A 23,844-nucleotide genomic window follows, 5' to 3' on the forward strand; every position below is an offset into this window, starting at 1 on the left:
GGGGGCGTGACTTTGGCAGTTTGATACACGCTCTGAACCACTGATTCGAAAAAAAAGATTCGTTAAGCTTCGAAGCTGCATGAAACCGCCCATCACTAGATATTGCGCACAAAAAGTATTCTCGTCGCTTCATAACATTAAGGTTAAACAAACCACTGGAGTCACATGAACTGTTTTAAATACGTCTTTAGTTCTGGGCATTGAAAGTGTTAATTGTCTTGCTGGCAATGCAGTCTATAAAGCAGTCTTCAGAAGACTTGGATTGTCATATTAATTCACTGATTCATGTAAATTGTACATTTTAAATAAAAATAGAGCCTGAGCCTGATAGTTTGATATGTTGTATAAAAAAAGAAAATTTTTAAATGTCAGTGGAAGAATTCTGCAACAGCCATAACTAAAGGTCATTTTGGACACTAGACTTTCACTAATATGGCATCATTGCAACCAGTCAAATGAAATTTGCTTTGGTGCGTTCTTCCAGTCATTTTTATTTAGCACCAACATAGAGTTTTTAAAAACACTTTTTTATTACAAAGTGGAAAAAAATCATATCATGAAACAAGGAAAAGGGCTGATCGAACAGTAGTGAGATTTCTAGCAGGAGCTCTGATAGTAGCTTTTAACATTAATATAAGCAGTTTTATCATAATTATAGGAGAAAAACTTTGGGAATATACAAAAGTGCTGAGAGCCTCTACAGCTCCAGAGATAAGGAAATTGCCCTATCTCTATCTCAGGCTGAGGATCTGCAGGTCCTAGTAAAACATTAATCTCTTGCTTTAAGGAAACTGAGGGACAAAGTCTGCAATATGACTTTTAAAATGTTTAATTCATGGTATAGATAAATAGAAAGGGAAACAGAAACAAAAATTTATCTGCCTTCTAATTAAAATCGACCTCTTCCACCTCCCATTTCCAAGAGCACAGTTCGTTTTCTTGTCATTTATGAGGCTCAGAAGTGAGCAAGACTATTGGCTGTTTGGGATTTACAATAATAGCTGGGCTACTTTTAGACTTGCTGTTGTGAGTTTAAAACAACGGTTTCTTTTAATTGGAGTTTGAGAGATAGTCATTTGTTTAAGTAAAATACACGATAACAGATACCACTGATGTTTACCATAGTCAAAGAAGGTTGTGACCTTTAAGGAATGTAATTTTGAGCTCATAGCTCACTGCAGTGAGTGTGACAGTACTCCTGTGGTGCTCAGTTTCCTATTTTCAAAGGAGACGGTGCCTGTGAGACAACAGCACAGATGTGCTACCAGCACTGTTTGCAGGGTCTAGTAAAGCCTTGCATGTTAAAAACACAGTATCACACAGTTGAAATACTCTTAACTTCTTTTATCACTGCACGAACAGTACTGTATGTGACAGTAGCATGCATAATGGCGTTTGGTATCAGAGTAGTCCAGACACTGAATGGGAGAGATGTCTCTGCTTGATTGCATTACATGATTTGTGCTTAAATATATAAAGAGACTTCCAGCAATAAAGATTGAGCTGTAGTTCAACATGAATTAACAAGTGTCACAGACCAATAAAAATAATTATATGCCACCAAAGGCCAATCAATGCCTTGATTAAGAAGTCCAGCTTGCTGAGTAGAAGCTTTGTTGGAAACTGGGGGGGAAAAAAACAGGATAAAAATGGCTTTAAAATCAAGAAGGCTCCTAATAAATGTACCTATATCATGCCTTTGACATCAGTGTTGTACTGAAAGCTCCTCTGTTCTATAGATGTATTGATTAACAAAAGCAGAGCTCCCCCTTCTTCGTGGAGTCTGACATTTATGACACAATAAATTATATAAAAGACCAAGAACTACCAAACTGAACTGAACCTCATTGATGCACAAGAATCACAAGTTTCCCACTAAAAAACAGCCTGTGAATTAAATCTGTTTGTTTACATTTATGTTAAAATATGAAGTTAGGAATGCAAATGAATCATCTGTTGATTATTAAAACAGCATAAGCCTAGTCGTGCAGTGTATTAGAAAGCAGGTCTCATTGCTTTAAAATAAATCACAAATGAAGCTCAAAAATGTTGCCGACTTGTGCCACACTGTGGTCATATTGAGTAAAAGCTTCTCGTTCTCTTGCACGTGCTTGAGACGGGGTTGGTTAAATAGATCGGATGTTACTGGATTGTGTATAGGGGTGTCCGGTTGTACTTTGCGATGTCATTATAATTGAGATCTACATGTCTCAAAATGGATTTGGAGCAAAATAGCCTACCGATAAACACTTGTGTCAGCATAATGTAGTAGACAGGCTAACATACGAGGCTTACCGTGAAGACACGACAGACGGTACTGGCTCAGCTCCTTGCTCTTCTCGTTGCTGCGCGACTCCATTACAGCTGTGTCGTGAGAATTTACCATAAAGTATCATATAACTTCCCAACTAACAAAAATATGTTCTAAGAAAGTCTTGCTAACTTTCCCATTAAGTTACAAAAACGTTGTTTTTTAATGTTCTCTTGGTGCTATTTTTATATTTGTTTTTTGGATCGATTTTGGCACCTTTGGATCTGACAGCTCGCTGAACAACTGGGAAACATTGCTTCACCAAAAAAATATAACCTTTTATTAATAGTAGGTCCTAATAAAACATTATTTTAATTCGAGTTTGAGAGATAGTCATTTGTTTAAGTAAAATACACGATAACAGATACCACTGATGTTTACCATAGTCAAAGAAGGTTGTGACCTTTGAGGAATGTAATTTTGAGCTCATAGCTCACTGCAGTGAGTGTGACAGTACTCCTGTGGTGCTCAGTTTCCTATTTTCAGAGACGGTGCCTGTGAGACAACAGCACAGATGTGCTACCAGCACCGTTTGCCGGGTCAAGTAAAGCCTTGCATGCTAAAAGCACAGTATCACACAGTTGACATACTCTTAACTTCTTTTATCACTGCAAATTATTATGCATTACATCAGTATCTCCCTTGGCGGAGAAACATCAAACATTTCATATGCGATGAGCTCGAAATCACAACTTCAGAAGTTGGAATTATCATATTTCCGATAGCACACGAAGGCAGCATTAATGACAGAATTTTCATTTTTTTGTGTGAACTAACCCTTTAGTATTATCATTAATATCTTATCAAATATTTTATCAATATACTCATTGGTGTATTTTGTTGCTTTAAAGGTGCAATATGTAAGATTTTTGCAGAAAAATATCCAAAAACCACTAGGCCATATGTTATATATTTTGTTCAGTTGAGTACTTACAATATCCCAGATGTTTGCAACTATTTGTAAATCGTGAGAAAATTGCTATTTTAACCAAGGCTCTCGGACGTGTGAGGAGTTGCCTGTCAATTGCGTCATACCCGCGTTACCCTCGGTTTCCGATTTTATTTTGTAAAAAGCATGGAAACACCAAAGATGCTTTAATATATTACATGTTTTAATAGACAAGGGAACAACTGTTTGGTTACGTTTATAGACAGAAAACTAATTATTGTTATATAGCTCAACATGTTTAGTCTTATTGTTTAAATCTAATTTTCTTGATTTTTTGCGAGTACCATGCTTTACCATGCCTCAGAGAAAAACACTATTTAGTGAAGTAGCTAACATAGCATAATCAGATGCAGCTTTATTTTTTAGTAACAGTAATACAGAATTTTCTCTATCATACAATACGTTTTAAAATGAATTGCATGCCATTTATCAACACAAGCTATCCAGCATTTAATATGATATTCTAAAATCGATCTATCTTACTGCAGTGTGTCTCAAACAAGTGTCTCACAGCAGCCGCCGAGCGAACGCACAGAGTGACGTTATAACATCATTTTCAACACACTCAAATATATCTAACATGATAAAAGAACTGCGTTACCTCATACTCATGACCGGAAAAGCGGAAGCGGCGCCGGCGACTGCGGCATAATAAAAGTTCCGATGCTCATGAGGCGTGTGTTGCGCAATCGCTCCAGCGGCCTCGTTCAGCTACCACAACACTCAGACAGAAATCTTACATATTGCACCTTTAACGGAACTCTAAGTCTCTAATAGGCTATGCTATTATGTTACCCCTTAAAATCTGTTTAATGCACTGCCTCCATCACTTATTGCTTTATGATTATTTTTCAAAACAGCTGTTAACAGGGAATGGATGCATATTTATTTGATAGACTTTATTGATTATGTGCACATTTTAGCATAGTAATTTGACACCATTATTAAGCTACATTGAAGATCACATCAAAGTTGCATCTGTTTGTGTAATACTACACAATGTTTAACAATATTTCTCAATTTAATATGATTTAAGACTATAATTCTATATATTTGTGACTTTAATTTTATATCTTCCTTTCTTTATACAATTGGCAGGCATGAACAGACAATAAAATTCACTAAGATTCAAACAGTCAGAACAGGATAAACCTATTTCTTATTTTCTGTAAAATGAGATAATTCCTCTGTATATATATAAAAAAAGGAAAGTACACAAATGTAAATATGCCAAAAAACAAAAACTTGTGAAGTACAAACCTCAGGCATGGGTTCCATAAGTACTGCAACATTTAAATAAATTACTGAAATTCCATTTGCCTCCAAACTTGATTGCATCAATGATACAGTTATTCATTAGACATTCAGTAAAGCCATCATATAACATACATATCTATCCTAATTTGTAAAAACATGAACCACATAGAAGAGCATTGAAAGTTTGCCTGAGCCACAATAATATCATGGTGGACCATCTAGATTACCACATATGTGAACCAATCAAGCCACTTACAATCATATCAATGGACACACTGAAGATGGCTTTAACAACTGCAATTGTCACAAAATGGGAAAAATAAAGAACACACAACCGTTAGGTTTAGTTAATAGAGGAAATATTGCACAACCTAAATCACATCTGATTGAAGTAAAATCCTGTCATACACAAGACCCACAACGATGACCTTTTGAGGATCAAATCAAATACAGGACGTTTGCATCGTTTGTTGAGTTTAAGATCTGTACAACACTTCTATTTGGTTTAGACAGTTTACGGTACAACATTACATTATACATATATATACACATTAACGCACCATTTGTCACAAAAGGATCACTGTGAATACACAACAGGCTGGTGAGCGGGAAGCAGGGGAGGTTTCGGGATGGGTTGGGACTCCTGGAATGGCCTTGACTAAATATATTGCCTAAAACACACCAGTTCTGGGATGTTTTATCCTCACTTGCGGAAGACGCTGCCGGTTCAGCTCTAAACTCCTCGGGTATTGTGAGAAGTTTCAGGAGTAGTTGGTTTAAGGATCCACATTGTGCAAAAGGGATCACACTGGGACATACTATATGCATTTTAATCTAAAACCCAACATGAGACGAGTATCTCCTCTAAAGATGATCTTTTTGTGAAGACGTTTGCTGCTGATGGCATCCTTGGCTTTTGTATTTTGGCTTTGTGTTTTCATAGGGCCCAAGTGTGATGAACAAGTAGCTCCAAACACCTACATGCTCTCCTTTGCTCATCCAGGCATGCAAAATTACCTTCTCTTAATGCAACAAACCTTCCTGAGCTTTCACTCACCTCATATGTTCTCAAGAGTTACAGTATTAGTGTGCAAACATGTTTATGTAGCAAACAAATACATTCGACAGTTTCCTCCCTTTACTGGCCTTCACAATCAGTAACTCTCTACAGTAATGGGCTGGAAGACCTGATCAATGACGCTAGGTCATTGCGTCTTTCTCTTCAGGACATCCCTGAGACATGTGATTGCACAAAACCAGTCTCTTTACTTATTCCTATCTGGCTAAGGCATATTAAACATATTGAAGGGTGTACCATTGTGTGTGTGCGTGTGTGTGTGTGTGTTTTGTTTTTGTTTTGTTGTCAGGAAGAGGGACGCAGGGGAAGCAGCGACAGCTTGCTCACGAAAATGAAACAACGTTTTCACTACAACTACCTTATCTAGGTGCAACGACACAACACAAAGCAAGACCACCCACATTGTGCGACTACGTTCTCCTTAAGTGACATGCAGTTTCAAAGTAGCGCTAACAGCCGCGGGGGTTAGTTTCGACGATGGAAGCCTGTGCAAAATTTTAACAACATCACAATGGGTCATCATTGCAAAATCCAAATCTTGCTCAAGCATGTAAATTACATAACGAATAACCATTCGGTTACATTACAATGTGGCGCACGGGTTAAAATCATTAAATGGTGCCCCTTATTGTAACCGAACATGCTTCAAACAATTAGCAGACATGTTTCAGATATCATATATCTGAGAGAGAGTGGTAGTGGATGATTTTGTAACAAAATGTCCACCAAAACTTTTCATTTTCAAATGAATCGATTGATTATCAGTGTTAAGTTAATCATAGGAGACTGGAATGAATAGGCAAGTATTAGCACATGTAGGTCCAGTCACTGTGTAGGTAGTGTAAAAGGGTGTGTGCGAGCGTTTCTGTGTGTGTTGTTTTCACACCTCCCTCCATCAGTTGGACTCAAAAAAACTGGGAATGTGTCTAAATAATTCAGTTGTGTTAAAAGATTTAACTGCAATAATGCTGTGATATCTCACTTCATATTGCAATCTTTAGCAGTGCAGGCAGTGTTTTATCAATGTCGCATTGCAAATTGACGTGCACAGATCTGATGTGCACTGCAAAGTGCGATATAATTGGTCCTTTATGTTTATATTTGACGAGAGTGTCTGTGTTTGTGTGTTTTTCAGAAAGACTTTGTAACCTCTCTGTCTGTGTATGTGTTTGTGTGTCTGCGTATGTGTTTATTCCACGGAGAAGAGGCTTGCAAAGGATTTCCGAAGGTTGCGGATGGTCTCAGCCTTGGCTTCATCCTGACTAGGACTTTGGTGCTGGGCGGCCGGCGTTTCTGGAATGTTGAATGTATTGGTAAGAGACTGGGATTTGCTACAAAGAGAAGAAGTGGCAATAAAGGAGAGGAAGAGGCTATTAAAGTCATGCAGCAAACCCATGGAGATGGCTTTAAAGAGGTATGGCAGAGAAAAATAAAAAAGCTGTGAGAGAAATAGAGAGAATGAAATTCATGTGCTTTCATTTGTGTCATTCATTTAAGCAATCATGACTTCAGTGCAATGTTTACATCAGCCCTTGGACTTATGGGAAATGGCATCTCTGGATGTAGAGACATGCACTTTATTCAGCGTCATTGTTTATTCTGGGCCACTATTCCTAAACGAAGAACCAGGTGCAGAGGCACATCTCAGTAATATAGCATTTTGGAAGAACCTGCATTATATCGTATATTAGTCACCTTAGAACTTAATTGAGGAATAGTGGGGAAAAGATGATCACATTCATACTTGCTGACAACAGCTTGACAGTGAAAATAGATCAAATGCACATTTCCATTCAGAGAAATGCAATTTTCACAATCAAGTGCATGAATGGTTTGGGTGTAAGACTGAAGAAAGCCATCTTTTTTGGCATGCAAAATACCAGATCATCTAGAGTGCATACTTCTGTATCTCCATTGTTTTAATTATGCGTCTGCCTATATGTATAAGCCACATCATTATGGTCAAATATCATTTTCATTATCATCACCAAAATTTGAATGTTTCAAGTCATCATAGTATGCTTTGCAGAATCTGTTCAGGAGCTTTTGGATGTGTTAATCCATTCATTTAATGCTCATCTGGGTTGCAGCCTTGATAGTAGCCGTACACCCATGGCCGAAATATATAATATATATACCTGATTATTAGAGAGTTTTTGAAAAACAATTGCTTTGGCTAAATAAATAAAGCTAATTATATAATTCATTTCAGGCCATTTTTAATTTTGCATTTTGGCTGTGTGAATTAGTTAAAGGGATAGTTAACCCAAAAATGAAAACTCTGTCATCACTTCCTCACCCTCAGCTTGTTCCAAATCTGTATAAATTTCTTTGTTCTGTTGAACACAAAGGAAGATATTTTGAAGAATGTGGGAAACTGTACAGTTCTAGGACTTCCATAGTATTTTTTTTTTCCTACTATGGAAGTCAATGGTGCCCCAAAGCGGCCTGGTTACAAATTTTCTTCAAAATATCTTCCTTTTGTTTTCAGCAGAACAAAGAAATTTATACAGATTTGGAACAACTTGAGGGTGAGTAAATGATGACAGAATTTTCATTTTTGGGTGAAGTATCCCTTTAAATCTACAAGGGGTATAATGGGGTATAAACCCATCAGACCAATAATCTCCACCCAGTCTCTTATATAAAGAATAAACACAGATAAATAACATCCAGAATTCAAGGGTAGATCTGTGACATCACTGTGTAAAAATATTGTTTTCTAATTAATAGCACACTTCATTTGAGCAATCCCAATATCCCAAGAAAATCTACTTGCACAGTGCTTCCTGTCCTGCAGGGGATGCTGTGTTCTAACTAATGCACTCAGCTGTATAGATTAGGCCTTGCTTTTTTAAAATGAATATGTTCATACATACACTTCAACCAGTATAGCCTGATACATGTACAAATGTCTTTTGAGTCTTATTTTTAATTAATAGTTCAGTAATTATAGAAATAGACACCTTGTGAGTCTGAATCAAATCGGGAAGTCTGTTTTCATACCCAATCTAGATATTTACTATTTTTTCTTTGAAGAACCAGAGATCCTTATTTTAAAAGTGAGAGTTACTAAAATTGTAAAACCCAATGGGCATCTTCAAAAAGAATATACAATTCTCTAGTAATGCCAAGCTTTAAAATATTTTATTGGGTCGAAATTTTATTAAAATTTTTTGGGGAGGGGACATTACTGTATATTGTTGTGGACAATGGGGGACCAAAAAAGGTTGAGAACCACAGCTTTACCCTAATTCACACAGTCATTGTCAATCATGCCATCAGTACCATCAACTTGTCATGTGATTTGTGAATCTTATGACGTAGTAAAAGAGAATGGCCACCATCTGGTGTAGTCACTTGCATGGGGGATGAAACATCATCAATAAATGGATAAACATGTCCAGATGCTTATGAATAATCAAAACCTTCACATCCAGTCAAATGAACTTAGAATTTTCAAGCAAATATGACAGAGGACAAAAAACATCTTACTTAAGCTGCGGCGATCCACTCAGGGCCGGGTGATCGGGACTTGGTTTCTGTGGAGGTTGGGGTTTCTGCTGCAAGGGAGGGCGTGCACCTCCTGGGCCTCCCTGGCCCTGTGCAGTAGGCCGTGGTTGCTGAGTGGTAGGAGGGCGAGGACCGCCCTGCTGCTGCGGGGCTGGTTGTGGGGCGTCCTGGGTTGGCTGTGGGCCACCCTGGGTGGGCTGCCTGGTTGGCTGGCCTTGTCTTGGCTGCTGTGGCCTCTGTTGGGGCTGACCAGCTGGCTTGGGACCCTGGCCACCAGTTTGAGGCCTCTGCGGCTGCTGTTGGGGACCGCCTTCCTTGGTCCTCTGTGACTGAGGAGAGCCACCCGGGCCACGTTGGGCGGGACCCTGTGCAGGCCTCTGCTGACCTGCAGACCCTTGACTTGCTTGTCGCTGTGGGGGCTGATTGGGCCGGGTTTGTTGAGCAGGGGGGTTCTGAGCATTAGGGCTGGTCACAGACTGGGTTTGGGCAGGGGGCTGGCCCTGGGGAGAGGGCCTCTGCTGCGGTGGGGCTCCTTGACGGGCAGGAGTAGTGCTAGCAGCTGCTTGTTGTGGACCTCCTAAAAACAAAGCTCATTTTTACATTGTAAACATGTTTTCGAATATCCAGCTTATTTTGCAATGCGGAAATAAGCATACATTTTCTTTGAATGTGCGAACCTTCTGATTCAAGACATTTATAATGTTACAAAAGATTTCTGTTTCAAATGAATATTCAAATATAGAATATATATTTAAATATAAATATATTATATTCAAATATAAATATTGATATTCTGATTCATTAGTCACTATAGGTAAATAACTAGAAGAATAGTAAAGTGCAGTAAACAGTAAAACTATGTGCTAGAAACTAATGTGTTTATGATTATGATAATGAATTTAAGTACTATGATAACAAATACCAGTTTGTAGTTTTTCAGTTTTTGTATAGGTAAAAAAATTGGAAGCGGCTGACAGCGGAAGCCTTGCACATTGAAGTTACCAATGGCTGTACCCACTTTATGTTGAAAATAAGGCGAATAAACACAAACTATTAAAATATACAATTATCAGATATCTATTGATATTTAGAAATATCTGTCTTTATTTATTCACCCTGTCATCCCAAACCTGTATGACCTTATTCTGTAGGCTGAATGTCTAAAATGTGTGTTTCGTATACAAAGTAATAAGTAATTTGTGATTTGTACCATAAAGGCCTGTTCACACTAAGAAGGAAGCTAACATTTTAATTTGAATCAGTGGCTGTTAATGCATCTGTTCAGACCGACACAAACATTTGCATGCCATCAGTGCGACCATTTTGTTAATGGAAAGGTGTTCTAATCTATAAGTTCAACGCACTACAAAGAAAATTGGCCAACCGATTTCATGCTTTTGGTCAGATTTGCGCTTTTGGTCACATGCTCAGAGTCAATTGTGGTACATAAAACTATGCTTTTTGGCGCTCACAAACAGAGTATTTTGCTGAGCAACAATGAATAGTAGAGATGGATATTGAGCAGCTTTCGTCTTTTGGTGTTGCTTGATAAATGAAATGTAATACAAAAATAGGATTGTTTAAGTTTGCATGTAATGAAAATTACCTATCAAAAAACCTATTTACTTTATTTCTGCACATTACTTGTCTTGTGGTGAACAATTAATTCATTTAAGTTTGTCTTCATAATCTCTGGGAAAAAAACAGAAAATTTGCTTTCCCTCTGGAATGGTGTACCTTCTCTGATGACGTCATTTTGAACATCCTTAACCATTTCCCTCCAACCGTCAGTCTGCTGTTCGCCCTCTATTCAATATTCCATTGTACACAGAAATGGAAGTTAGCCACAACTTCTTGTTCACACAGACTTTAAATAGGTTAAACAGTTATCAGAGAGTGAAATTGAGTTCTCATTTGGCCCATCTGCCATTTTTTTCCACATTGTTCTGAACAGAAAAGTTGCATGTGAATATGTTTACAAATTTTTGTGTTTAACAAGTCCTAAAACATTTTTAAAAGTACCATAAGTTGTCCATTTCATGAACAGATCAAATTTAAGTCCTTATTCACTGAAAATGTTCCCCACTGAGATCAGGTACCAATTATATCTGGCATCATTAATATCGAACCTGTTGCGATGTGTCAAATTCTTCATTTGAAAATGCAAATGTGATTATAAGTTGTATGTACTACATATATAAGTTATGGTGCACTTATGACCTTTTTAGAGTTTAGCAGTAAATAAATCACTGTCCACATTCATAAAACTGCAGCTTAAACATTCTTTAGAATTTCTTCTTATGTGTTTAATGCAAGAAAGAAAGTCATACAGGTTTGGAATGACACAAAGGCAAGTAAATAATGACTAAATATACATTCTTGATAAACTATCCCTGTAAGGTTGCCTTCATTATTGCAATATTGTAATCCCTTACCCTGTGGAGGAGGGCGCTGTTGTGCCTGTGGGACTTTAGGCTGAGAGATGGGTAGAGGTGAAACAGCTGGGGCCTAGAATATAAAACAGACATAGGAAGGGAGATAGAAGAGCATATCAGACATTACCATTCAAAACACACAGAAACAGAATTCTGGCCCCCACAAGTTTTCAGTGCAAGTTTTAGTATTTTTAGGAACACTTTTAGCTACTTTCATTAAAAAAATGTGAAGGTTCTGTCTCAAATAAGACCTTTAACAGCTGTAACGTCAAAATTTGCTGAACATCACTCTTGAAACATAAAAAATGGCTGATGCCAACAAAACATACAGTCATTAATCTTCAGGCAGTCAGTTTAGCACAAATGTGGAGAGAATTAAACCAAGCGATTTGATGCAGAGCGGTGATGAGGGATGTTGTTTGAGTCCCTAGCTTATGCATTAAAGGCATTTCTCACTCTCATTCTCTCCCATCTGTGTGGCTATGAATCATTACAATCACAGCTTCGGGAATAATGGAGAAAAGCAGCCTCTGCACTGCAATCAAAAAGAATCTCAAACTCATGCTGTGACTACAAGTTTTGCATCCATATTTATATATCTAAATTGACAATAATGCTTACTGGTGTGTGGAAACTACACCATTTTAATGTATTATTCAGCAGAATTGCACTGCTTTATGCCGCATAACCAAAAATGTAAGTTTTTGTATGCATGTTTTAGGTCAGATTTATGCTGTCAAGCAATAGCAATAGTTTGAGCCACCAACTGAACCAGCCACATTAAAATTTATATTTTGGTTTTGCATAGAGCACAGCCTTTTCAAAATCTCACATGAGAATATACTAGTTTTATTCCTTTTTACACAAATGATGATTATAGGGGCAGATTTTTCATTAATAAATGCTTATTTTTTCGAAGTTCCTTGCATAATAATATGTTCTGAAATAAAAACACTTTTACTATAGTGCCTTTTTTTGTAAACTAATACAACTTGATGTTTTTATCACATAACTAGCTCTATATGTATGGCTTTTCGGACGTAGTGCTTGCCCAGTATACTAGATAGCATTGCAGTTGCGATGTGGAACGCGGGTCTGCAAGTCCTTTGAAACATGAATCACGATAAGAGAGCTGAAAGACTTGTAGAAGAAAGCTAAAATAGCATGGTTGCTGGAGCAAACACTTTTTTTTATCTCACATTTGCTTTAAAGACTATGGGTTAGGTTTATGGTAGGATTAGTGTTTTTAGCACTACTCAATGAATTTTTCATTTTCAAACTGCAACAACATCCAATGTAATAACATTACCAGATTCACATTCATCTGTTTTGGATAAAACTGAACGCGCTTTTTGCGCCACTCATTGGACATTTCCCTTTGAATATGTCACAAACCCTGCAAGAAGTAGCATAATATAATTTTGCAGAAATCGTTTTTTTTCCCCAATGAGCCTGGGTTGAGAATATATGAGGATGCTTTGAAGCGAATGTGTTAACCTGAGAACGGACTGGAGTGGGAGATGAAGTGTGTGGCATGGTCTGGTTCATTTTAGCCAAAACAAGATCAGCCATCAGAGCCCGGTCCTCATCCTGCTGGTCTCCTATGAGAGGCATTGAGCAGCCCACCACCTGATTGACACACACAGAGATTGTTTGCCCAGGATACTAAGGATATTTCATAAATTTATTTTGAAAGCTGCCTGTTTTTACAGATGTTACCTCTATGATGTAATCTCGACCATCTTTACCATGCAATGCTTCTACAGCGCATATATCAAGACCCCCGAAAACCTCAGAGCATACGTCCACCCACATACGGTACCTGCAGGGGAAAAAGAGCAAATGATGACCTTGTGCATTCCATTAAAAGCATCCGCCCACACTGACAACACTGCCCAGAGTAAACAAGGGATTCAGCAGTGCAAGACATTAATATTTGGCTTGGTATCATCAACTGTTTTGATTGAAAAGCCTCTTACAGCAAATTAAACTCTGATCTTTGTTTTTTAAAAACATTCAAAAAATTGTGTGATACTTGTTCAGTGTAAGCTTTTGAAAAATAAATCCCTCATAATTTGTGTATGTAAATGACTTTTACATCACTATGATAATTAGGGCTGGATGATTAATCAAAATAAAGCGAAATCGTGATATGGCTTGTGTGATTATCAACTCACAAAGGCGCAACCTTTAATTTAATTTTTAATTAAATGAATATATGAGCTGCATGTTTCAGAGTGAAGCACAGCACTCTGTTTTTTTACACATAAGCATCTCATGATCTGGTGATTTCGGTGTCTCAGAGAGGCTCGGTTTGCAGTAAATGCTGCTCCACACGAACACATCTCTGCATTTGTCCTGCAGAGTTTAGCTTGAACCCTGATTAAAAAACTCACCTCCCTGTAGCCTTAGCAAAGCCACTTGAAGGCAAGTCTGCAACCTTAGCCAAAAAAGCGTAACGCCTGCTAATGCTGCAGTACTCAGCGAAGGAGATACGAGGTGACAGATATGATTCGGTTTATGGCACTTCTCATTCATTTCTATGGTATCCGCAAACAGTGATTGACTGTTGCACAACTCTGTAAAGTCAATGACGTCAAGGCTGTAATGTGACTGGCTATCAAGGCACACGTGATCCAAGTTAGCCGTTATGCTTTCTCCAATGGTAGAGCCACGGACACTCGTATCTTCCAATAATAACACCATGGCAACTTCCTGTCTCATGAGATGCCTTCATCTAAACGATTTTTGAAGGCAGCATAGATGTATCCTTCGCTGCCTTTGATATCCCACAATCCTGTGCTTTCCATTCTGTGACAGTTGCATCTAAAAAAGTTGCGTCTGGTAAAGAGTTTGTGTGTAAATGTACATTTTTGATCATTGTTTGCTGAAGATCATTAAACAATTACGCTGCCTCAGAAGTCTGTCCAAAGTCTGTTTCGTGAGCTGCCTTCGTGCGCAAATGCCGCCTGCAAAGTCATTGCCTGATAGGGCAGTGAGGCAACAAGTCAGCTTCCTAGGTTTTCGGATGCAGCTCATCTCTGGCCTTAGAAATCCTGAAGACATTAATTAGCTTGTTCAGGTGTGTTTGATTAGGGTTGAAGCTAAACACTTCTGGACAGACATTACCCATCCCTTTTATAGTATGTTGTTATTTTTCGCAATAAATTTTTTTTCCCCCCAAATCATGCAGCATAGACTGTTGCCTTCTGCATCCTAACTAAATGGACAATCGTTAGTGGCTTATTTGGAACACTTTACAGAGGAAGCAACTAGTGTTAAAAGCAAAGGAGACATTGACGTGCAATTGATTTCAATAAAGGCAATGTAATTTTCAGTACTGAATGAAATATTAATGAATTCATGAATATATTATTATTATATTCAACATTTCTCTTGCTTCATTCGCCATCTTGAATGAAAATGCGACACTGCCTAAAATGAGGTATCTTACCATTTAATGTCTCATAATGCTATCTAGGAAGGCAGCTGAATGGGTTTTGGAGAAGAGCTATTAGCATACGATATGCATAATACATAATATGTTAAATTATGCAAAATATGTCATTTTTAGACAAGCAAACATCTAATAAGGTTATCTGATGTCATGTTATAGGAGCTGTATAATATGCCTTATATCAAGGCAGAAAGAACATCCTGTAAGAATTGCGTACCTGTCAGACATGGCCACCTGCTCTAACATGGCTGATCCTGTGTTGGTCTTCCAGTTGCCAGATATAGATGTCCTCCTGTCCAATAACACAACAGCAGGTATGATACAGTGTTTTAAAATGGGTTCATATGATATTGACGTTGAGAACAAATACTGTGGTTGTAATCTCTTACATGTAGGCCTTGTAATTGTCACCGATTTTCTGGATTCGGACGTCATACTTGGCATCGATAAAAGGTTCAGATGTGGCATATGTCTTTGTCAAAGCCACAACACTAGCAATGTCTTGGAAATCGTATTGATTGTCCACTTTGACCTGTACAGAGAATTTTAATTGCACTGATACAGCTGTAACCACAAAAAGACCAAACAAGCCATACAATAATATAGATAGTTTGGGCTTTCTAAATATAATTTAAGTACAAATACAATTTAATGAATTACATTTTTATCATACATTTTAAAAATAGCAATTGACAGGAATGTCTAAGAAAGGGTTTCAGTCATACCTTTCCCATACCAGAGTGAGCATGACCCATCTTCACTACCACAGGAAAGCCAGGTGTAGTGATCTAATGACAAGAGAGATATATGAAGATGTTTTTTTAAAGAAAATAATACTTTTATTTTTTGAGGATGCATTAAATTGATCAAAAGTGCCTTGTTGGCACTTATAATGTTACATTTCTATTTCAAATAAATCCTGAAAAAATTTATCACTCTTTCTGCCAAAATATTAAGCAGCATCAACATTGATAATAATAAGAAATGTTTCTTGAGCACCAAATCAGCATATTAGAATGATTTCTGAAGGATCATGTGACACTGAAAACCAGATAATTAGGCTTTGCCATCACAGGAATAAATTACGATATTAAAATGGAAAACAGATGTTTTAAATTGTAATGGTATTTCAAAATTTTACTGTTTTTACTGTATTTTTGGACAAATAAACGGTGAACATAAGAATTTATAGAATTCTATCCATTCCATTACTCAACCATGTTCTTACTGCAAATGTTAATACACAATACTGGCATGATATTATATTACCCGACTGAATTTAGGAGAAAACTACTGTTTATTAATAGAAGAACAAGTTGTATTTGCAGTCTCAGTGGTGCTTGATAGGCATCTTCTTTATATTACTGCAGTTGGAGAAATGCGAGAGCAAAATCTTCCTGCTCAGGCACAAAAAAAGCCCACAAAATTGTGTCTAAGTCTGCTGTGCTTTATCTTAGAAAAAGGCCAGCGAGAGAGGAAAACATTCTGGCAGAGAGTGTGTCTGGGATCATTTTTGTGTAAAGATGCCTGCAGTGCAGGAATAGGAGGAGGTGGTGGCACTGCAGCAAGCCTCCCTCTCCTATTAAAACCTGAACTATGTCTATAAGAACCATGATGTACCACACATTTATACTAGTCTGAGGTTTATGAAATTTCCAGTCTAGACAGGGCTAAGCTGAGTGGAGCAATGCTGAACTGGGGCACTGAATATGCATGAGCTCTGTATATTTTACTGTTTACTGCATCCAGGCACCGCTGTCCCTGCCACAGATGGGAGCTTTGTACTGGGTCCAGTGGGACCGCCTAGAGCCCTATAGCTCAGGGTTTACTGGTGAGAAGGGACAGGGACAGATGGTTAAACACTCACCATCTCCTTGTGGTTGGGGTAATAAACCTGGTCGATCAGTGGGAACTCCTCTGGACCCAACTGCTTGTACAATCTGGACAACTGAGCGAACTGATAGATGCATGGCGACCCGCATACAGACATACATACACATGGAGACAAATATTATGCAGCAATAGTTAAGGACATTCAATAGTAAAATTGTATGAATGCCATTTTGATAATGCTCTATTTCTAACTGGAAACATGTAGGATATTTATATGCAGGATTCCTGTGCTTTTTGACCAATGGTTTTTCCATGACCTTTACAGTTGTTAAAAATTAACTTGATTGATTGTTAAAAATCAATTTGATTCAATCCGATTAGTGAACCAGCTTGGCCCAATTCATTGTAAATACCTAAGTAAAGAAAATGATTTATATATTTCTCACTATACAAGAGAGGTATAAAACCAATTCACTTTTTAGAGCAGAGCATCTACTCAAGAGAAATGTAAATTCACTATAGAAATTTCTAAGACTTTAAAGATTTTATTCATTTCCATGACTCTTCCAAGCCTGGAAAACACTATTTTGCATGACCGTGGGAATTCCAAAAATGTTTAATTTTCTAATGAATGGCAACCTTTTCAAAATACACACATATATATATATATATATATATATATATATATATACCATTTTGGATACATACAAATACCATGTGGACTGATGTGTGTAGTGCTCACCACCCATGGTTTGTCACAGAAGTTGTAGACAGAGTGAAGGGAATTGACACTGGGCAGACCAGCATACTGAAGTCCAATCACAATGTTCCTGTGGTCGCCATTCTTGGCCATGCTGAAAGCATGCTGTCGCACCAGAACAAAATCTGGCTTGAAACACCTAAATGACCACAGAAATGTTGGTAATTATTATCAGTCAAATACTGTGATTAAAGGGATAGTTCACCCAAAAATGAAATTTCTGTCATCATTTACTCACCCTCATGTTGTTCTAAACCTGTATAAATTTCTTTGTTCTGCTGAACACAATGGAAGATATTTGGAAGAATGTCAGTAACCAAACAGATCCTGGCCCCATTTACTACCACAGTAGGAAAAATAAATACTATGTTAGTCAATGGGGGGTGAGATCTGCTTGGTTACTGACATTCTTTCAAATATCTTCCTTTGTGTTCAGCAGAACAAAGAAATTCATACAGGTTTGGAACAACTTGAGGGGGAGTAAATGATGACAGAAATTTCACTTTTGGGGGAACTATCCCTTTAATCTATCTAACTATACAGTAGTATGTACAGAAAATATAGGCCTAGTTTCTTCAACTAATCATCTTGGCTCCGAATATTCCTAACATACATTAATTATTCTCAAACATTTTCTATAATTTTATGCAAACTGAATTAGACAAAGCAAAATCCACTGAATTACATGGCTTTCAATGCAATAAAGAAAACATTCTGGAAGAGCTCTAAAACAGATCTGAAACCTACTTTGTGATTTTGTTGCCATTGCGGATGGCCTCAATGTCCACGCTATAGCTTCCCGTTGCGTGAGCCACCAGATTAACCTCAGAGAATTCAGCCTTGAAAATCAATGGAAATCCATAGATGGAATAAATGGATCAATGCATGTCATCAGTAAAGTGATTTTGTCAAAGCATATACACTAAAACAGCACCTGAGGACTGTGATGGGTTGCCAGTGTGGTTATTTTAAAACTAGAAAAAGGGCTTTTTAAAGCATACCATGGATATTTCCTTATAACACAAGGTTTTTGACTGACATATCATTAAAAAATCAAAACACAAATGTGGAATTGTTAAAAAGGCGTTTTGTATTTCTGTGTCTGGTATTCCAGAATGTTGTCAAAGTCTTAAATAAATCCCTAGATTATTCTGTACTAATTAATAGTATTACATATAAAAATCTAATCAAACGTAATGCAAGCAGTTGTTCAATGAAAATGTTTCTTCTGGTAGAAATTACTTTTGGCTTATTGTAAAGCTGCTATCAAATCTGTCTCGTCCATGACTAATTATTTTAAAGGATATTCATTGACAGAAAGATTAATTTTCTTTTATCCTCCTCTAGAATAGATTAGATCTTGGATTTCATTACTAGGGACTGTTTTGATATTGTCATGTGTTTGTTCTGTTTTGGCTAAGGGGCCGTTTACAAGACACCATTTTCAACTAAAAACGAAAATTTTATGCGTTTTGGCCTTTTATTTACATGACAATGGTGCTTTGGGGGCATGAAAATGCAAACTTTTGAAAAAAGGGTTTCAAAGTGCAAGTTTTTGAAAACCATACCTTTATCATGTCCGTGTAAACTACAAAAATGCAAATTTGTGAAAACGGTGACGTCATGCACTTGCGTTTTATGTGTTCAGTATTTGTGTGTAGTATTTCTTTACAAAGTTACATCGCCAACTACTGGCCTGGCAGTACAATACAGCGTTTTTAATTGTTTTCATGGATGTGTAAATGGGGATTGTTTTGACAACCTCGTCGCCTGTACGCGAAAAACGTAAAGGAAAACGTTTTCGATTTAGTACATAGTTGTTGTGTAAACGTGCCCTTAGTTCTAGTTCTTGTATCAGTTTCCTTTATTCCCATTTTCCCGCCACTAGTTAGTTTCCTTGGTTACTGATTAGTTCATCACCTGTTCTTAGTTCTGTTAATTACCTCACTGTGTATTTAAGCCCTTTGTGTTTCTCAGTTCTTTGTTCATTCTCATTTCCGTTATATTGGTTGTGAGTGTTTTCCTAGATTGTCTCCTGCGTGTTCCCTTTGGATTGTTTTTATAAAAGACACTTTTGAATTCTCCATCGCCGTGTGCTTCATTACAGCCACTCAGTTGTGATAGATTTATTCTCCTGTCCCATTTCAAAAACACAAACAAATGTCACTGAAGAAAGACAAAGGCCCTGTATTGAATGATAATAATCTAAAGCCAGTTAATGTGTTTTGGCAACATCTAATTTATTACACAAGCACACTGTTGAATTGTACAGCTCTGGTGATTTGGAAGAATTAAAAAAAACTCCCCACCTGTTCTACTTTGATGTCAAATTCTCCATGCACCTTCTTGCCTCTGAACACCTTTGCCCTGAAGGAAGAAAGATCAAAAAAGGAAGAACATGTTTATACTATTGTGAGTCATAGTTAACAAAAACACTTAAACTGTGTCCAAACTGGATTATGCAACAGTGAAATGGTGTGAAAATCGTGTATTTCAAACATTCACCAAGCATGAATTCTTTAAAAAAGGGGAGGCTGGGGAGTTTTGTTTCAATGTCAACTATGTGATTTTGTGTTATGTGTCTCAAACTGTCGTAACATTCCTATATTTATATGCTACTTTTATACTTTTTCTTAGGTTAAAACGATTATTGTCCTGTAAATCCTGTATGTTTTTACACTGAGACATACAATTTCACATCAGTGTAGTGGTGGTCATAAGAAATAACTAATTCCTAATTAAACTAATTACCCTGTGTTAAAATATTTCATGCAGCATTGTTTTCAGTCACTAAATAAACAGATGGATGGATGGAAATGTTGGTTCCAAAATGCGTATGAAATTAACTTTTGGATTATGTTGGTTTTAATATTCTAGTAAGTGAGTCACTAGCCCTTAGAGGAAAACAGTGAGAGAAACATCAATCTCATTAAATTTGTAAAGATACTTTCAGCACCATGTGGGGTTCCTTAGATCGCCATACGAGAAGAAACCTCTCGAGAACCTCCAGGCATCCTTGCAAAAAAGGACAGTTCTCTGAGGAACCCATAAGTTCTTACAAGAACTCTAAAGACTGTCAATCCATTAACCCCATTATAAAGGAAAGGCTGGCACTTGACATATATGTTTCTTGAAATAGATTTAGTTCCTTGAGTATAAAATAAGACATTTGATCCACCCTGACAAGGGTTCCTAGAAGTTCTCCAAAGGGTTTAATATGCGAAAACTCCAAAAGTGCCTCAATTACCTTGTTATTTTCAAAGACTTTGTGTTAGCATTACTTTTTTCACAAGCAGAGCCAGTCTACTCTGAAAACCAACAACACAGGACCTTTTAATCTGGACTCAACAGCTAATGTAATTTACTCTACCGTGAGGTCTCGCTTCTTCTCCATTAACTGGCCCAGACTGAATAGTGAAATGCGCACAAACACACGCGCGGGCACACCCACAATTACACGGGCGCGCGTGCCAAAAAGGCCCATAGACTAATGAGTCACGACATTTGGATAGTGACTCCTTTTGGCCTGTATTAGCACGAGCTACACCTCAGGTGCGAGTATGAAACACACACCTCTGATACTCTCAAATATTCCGTTCATATACTCCAAGCCATTACGTTGTATACAAAACGCTGAGATTTCCTTAGAATCACGCTTCTTACCAGTCTGTCCGCTGGTCATCAATGACCAGGAGGATCTTAGCGTTGCTCGAGCCGATTCCTCTCTCGGTGGCCTCGTTAAAGGTGGCAGCGGCGGCGGCGGTGGTCTGTTTGACGGCGTTGGAAAGGGAGGAAAAGAAGCCGGCGCCTGTAGACTGGCTCGGGGGTTGACGTCTCTCTTGAGAGCCGGGAGAGAGCACCGGGGCTGGGCTCTGCTGCGGCGGATCGGGCCGCTGTAAATCGCCCATATAGCCATTGGGCAAGTTGGACATGAAATTACTGTCCGAGAGTCGACGTCGCAGGTAATTCATAGTGAAGACGAAAAGGGATGCGACGGTAAATTATCCCCCTGTAGGTTCTGCACGGCAAAAAAAAAAAAAATCCAAGACGAATGGAAAACCGATTAACTATCTGATATCTAGGGTGCAACCGAGTGTTTCAGTTTAAAACGAGACGTGAAAATGAGTCGATACGCAATTCTCCAGGGTGCACCTCAAAGCAAAGGTCGTGCTTCACAACAGGCAAGGCAGCACTGCAACAAATGAAAGAAACCAAATCAACGCTTTAGTGAGATTACGATTAAATATGCATAAATAAATGCTTGTAATTATTGTGGTTGATTGACTTACATCACTGAGAAGCTAGTTCAACAATTGGCATTACCATATCAAGCTCCTTCCATTTATGTTGATGATGTTTAGATCCTAATCCACGGGCGTGGAAAAAAACAATCCTAACGAAGAGGCACTTGTTAAAAGTGTGCTGCTCGCTCGGTGAAGGTAGTAATTGTCATAAATGAAACTCGGTGAGGCAAAATCTCCGGCCAGATTCTCAGTGATCCGTTTGGGGCTTCGGAGGATGCAGGGATTGCATCACTCGTGCTATCCAATCCTTGTAATCCGCCCAGTGTTTTCCCCTCGTCATTTTTTCTGACCCATCATCGGTTTCTCCCGTTGCGCACGTTCTTTACGCACGGGACAGGTCCGGGATGTAATTGTTTAGATGCGTATAGTGATGAATGGGAAGGAAAGACGGTTTTGTCATGTGCTTGTGTTCATTTTAAGGAAGCGAGAGATATTGATTGAACATCATTGGCAATGGGTGGTGCTGCCTAGTGATTAAACAGCTTGTAACAAAAAGGTTGTAGGTTCAAACTCTGCAGGTGGAGATCCTTGAACTGTCACCATGGTGCCCTTGCGCAACACAACTAAACCCAGGTTGTTCCCTCAGGACTGTCCTTGTACATTATATAGGGTTGCTGTTAAGTGGATTTGAAAAAAAAAAAAGCCTCAGATAATTGACAATTAATTAAAGGACTGTTTGTCAAATATTTACTTATGCAAAATAATGTAGTTAAAGGATGATGTTGGAGCAGTGTCAGAAATTAACTTTTTTATTAAAGGGCTCTTTTTGCACCTTGAAATTGATTTTAGGGGACACTTGGGAATATAATATAATAGCCTACATAAAACAACTGTGGAATTCACTTCAGGTAATTTTGTTTATATTCTGTAAACAGCTGCATTTTTACTTTTTTTTTTTGCTCCGAACCCTGCATGGTTAATTTCTGACCCTGATGCCAACTTATTATTTAATATCTGGAGACTCAGTGAAAACTCATGAAAAATCATGAAAGTATAAATTATTATTTTAAGGTATATAACTAGGTATATTTTTAATATACTAATTGTACACTCTAAAAAATGCTGGGTTAAAAACAAACCAAGTTGGGTTGAAAATGGACAAACCCAGCGATTGTGTTGTTTTAACCCAGCGGTTGGGTTAAATGTTTGCTCAACATGCTGGGCAGATTTATTTAACCCAACTATTGTTTAAAAATTACTATATGACTGGCTTAAAACGAACCCGAAATAGGTTGAAAATTAAAAATCAGACACATAATTACTAGAGGCAACAATAATAATCAAAAGGTGAACATTTATTTATAAGCAATTTAAAAAAGGTTTATTGTTTAATTGTTATTCATTAAACCCTTCATAAAATGTTCATTTATTAAACATATCAATAAATGTTAATTTCCAACATACTTTGGTTTCATTTTAAGCAAGCAATACAGTAATTTTTAAACAACAGTTGAGTTAAATAAAACTATTTTCCATTTTCAACCCAACTTGGGTTGTTTTTAATCCAGCATTTTTTAGTGTTTGGTATAGTTTTGTATGATTTTTTTATTTTATTTTATTGTAGACTTTTCAAAAGGAATTTTCATCTTTGAAAAGAAGGATGGGTTTTCAGTACTCTGGACAGTTCCTGTGGAAATACTCCTCCCTGTCTGTGATTTCAGCACCACGGACAGTGAAACTATATGTTGCTGTAAACAAAAGAGGCCGGGGCTAGTTGTCACACTTTTTGCTCAAGAGAATATTTTATTTTGAAAGTCAGTTTATGTATAGTCACATACTTTAAAGTCATTATGAAGTGAAATGTAATTGACATTCAGATCTGCCTTCAGCCAATCATTAACTGATAGACAGAACCATGTCCCCACCCTACTTTTTTTTTTTCTTTTTTGATTATCCGTTACACTTGAATGAACGTCAAAATAAGGGGAAAAAGGTCTGTTGCTACTT

General features: G+C 37.6%; 1 protein-coding gene across 4 annotated transcripts; it reads right to left on the reverse strand.

Moving 5' to 3' along the window:
• Positions 1-4,144: 4,144 nt before the first annotated feature.
• On the reverse strand, positions 4,145-22,199 carry syn1 (synapsin I). 4 transcript variants are annotated; one of them, XM_051904213.1, is made up of 15 exons: positions 21,883-22,199; positions 21,257-21,785; positions 19,903-19,960; positions 18,341-18,432; positions 17,576-17,732; positions 16,868-16,957; positions 15,726-15,788; positions 15,390-15,532; positions 15,218-15,292; positions 13,263-13,365; positions 13,041-13,172; positions 11,544-11,616; positions 10,846-10,914; positions 9,091-9,685; positions 4,145-6,888 (listed from the first exon to the last, which is right to left on the reverse strand). In XM_051904213.1, exons 2-15 carry the CDS (start codon positions 21,562-21,564, stop codon positions 6,858-6,860), a joined length of 1,989 nt encoding a protein of 662 aa, XP_051760173.1. In that variant the 5' UTR covers positions 21,565-21,785; positions 21,883-22,199; the 3' UTR covers positions 4,145-6,857. The 4 variants fall into 4 exon arrangements, with proteins under 4 accessions (XP_051760173.1, XP_051760170.1, XP_051760169.1 ...); XM_051904210.1 differs by having other exon boundaries at positions 4,145-6,926; positions 21,917-22,197; XM_051904209.1 differs by having other exon boundaries at positions 4,145-6,926; positions 21,883-22,197.
• Between the last annotated feature and the right edge of the window lie 1,645 nt (positions 22,200-23,844).

Source organism: Ctenopharyngodon idella, chromosome 8 (genome assembly GCF_019924925.1).
Source record: "Ctenopharyngodon idella isolate HZGC_01 chromosome 8, HZGC01, whole genome shotgun sequence".
Lineage (NCBI taxonomy): Eukaryota > Metazoa > Chordata > Actinopteri > Cypriniformes > Xenocyprididae > Ctenopharyngodon > Ctenopharyngodon idella.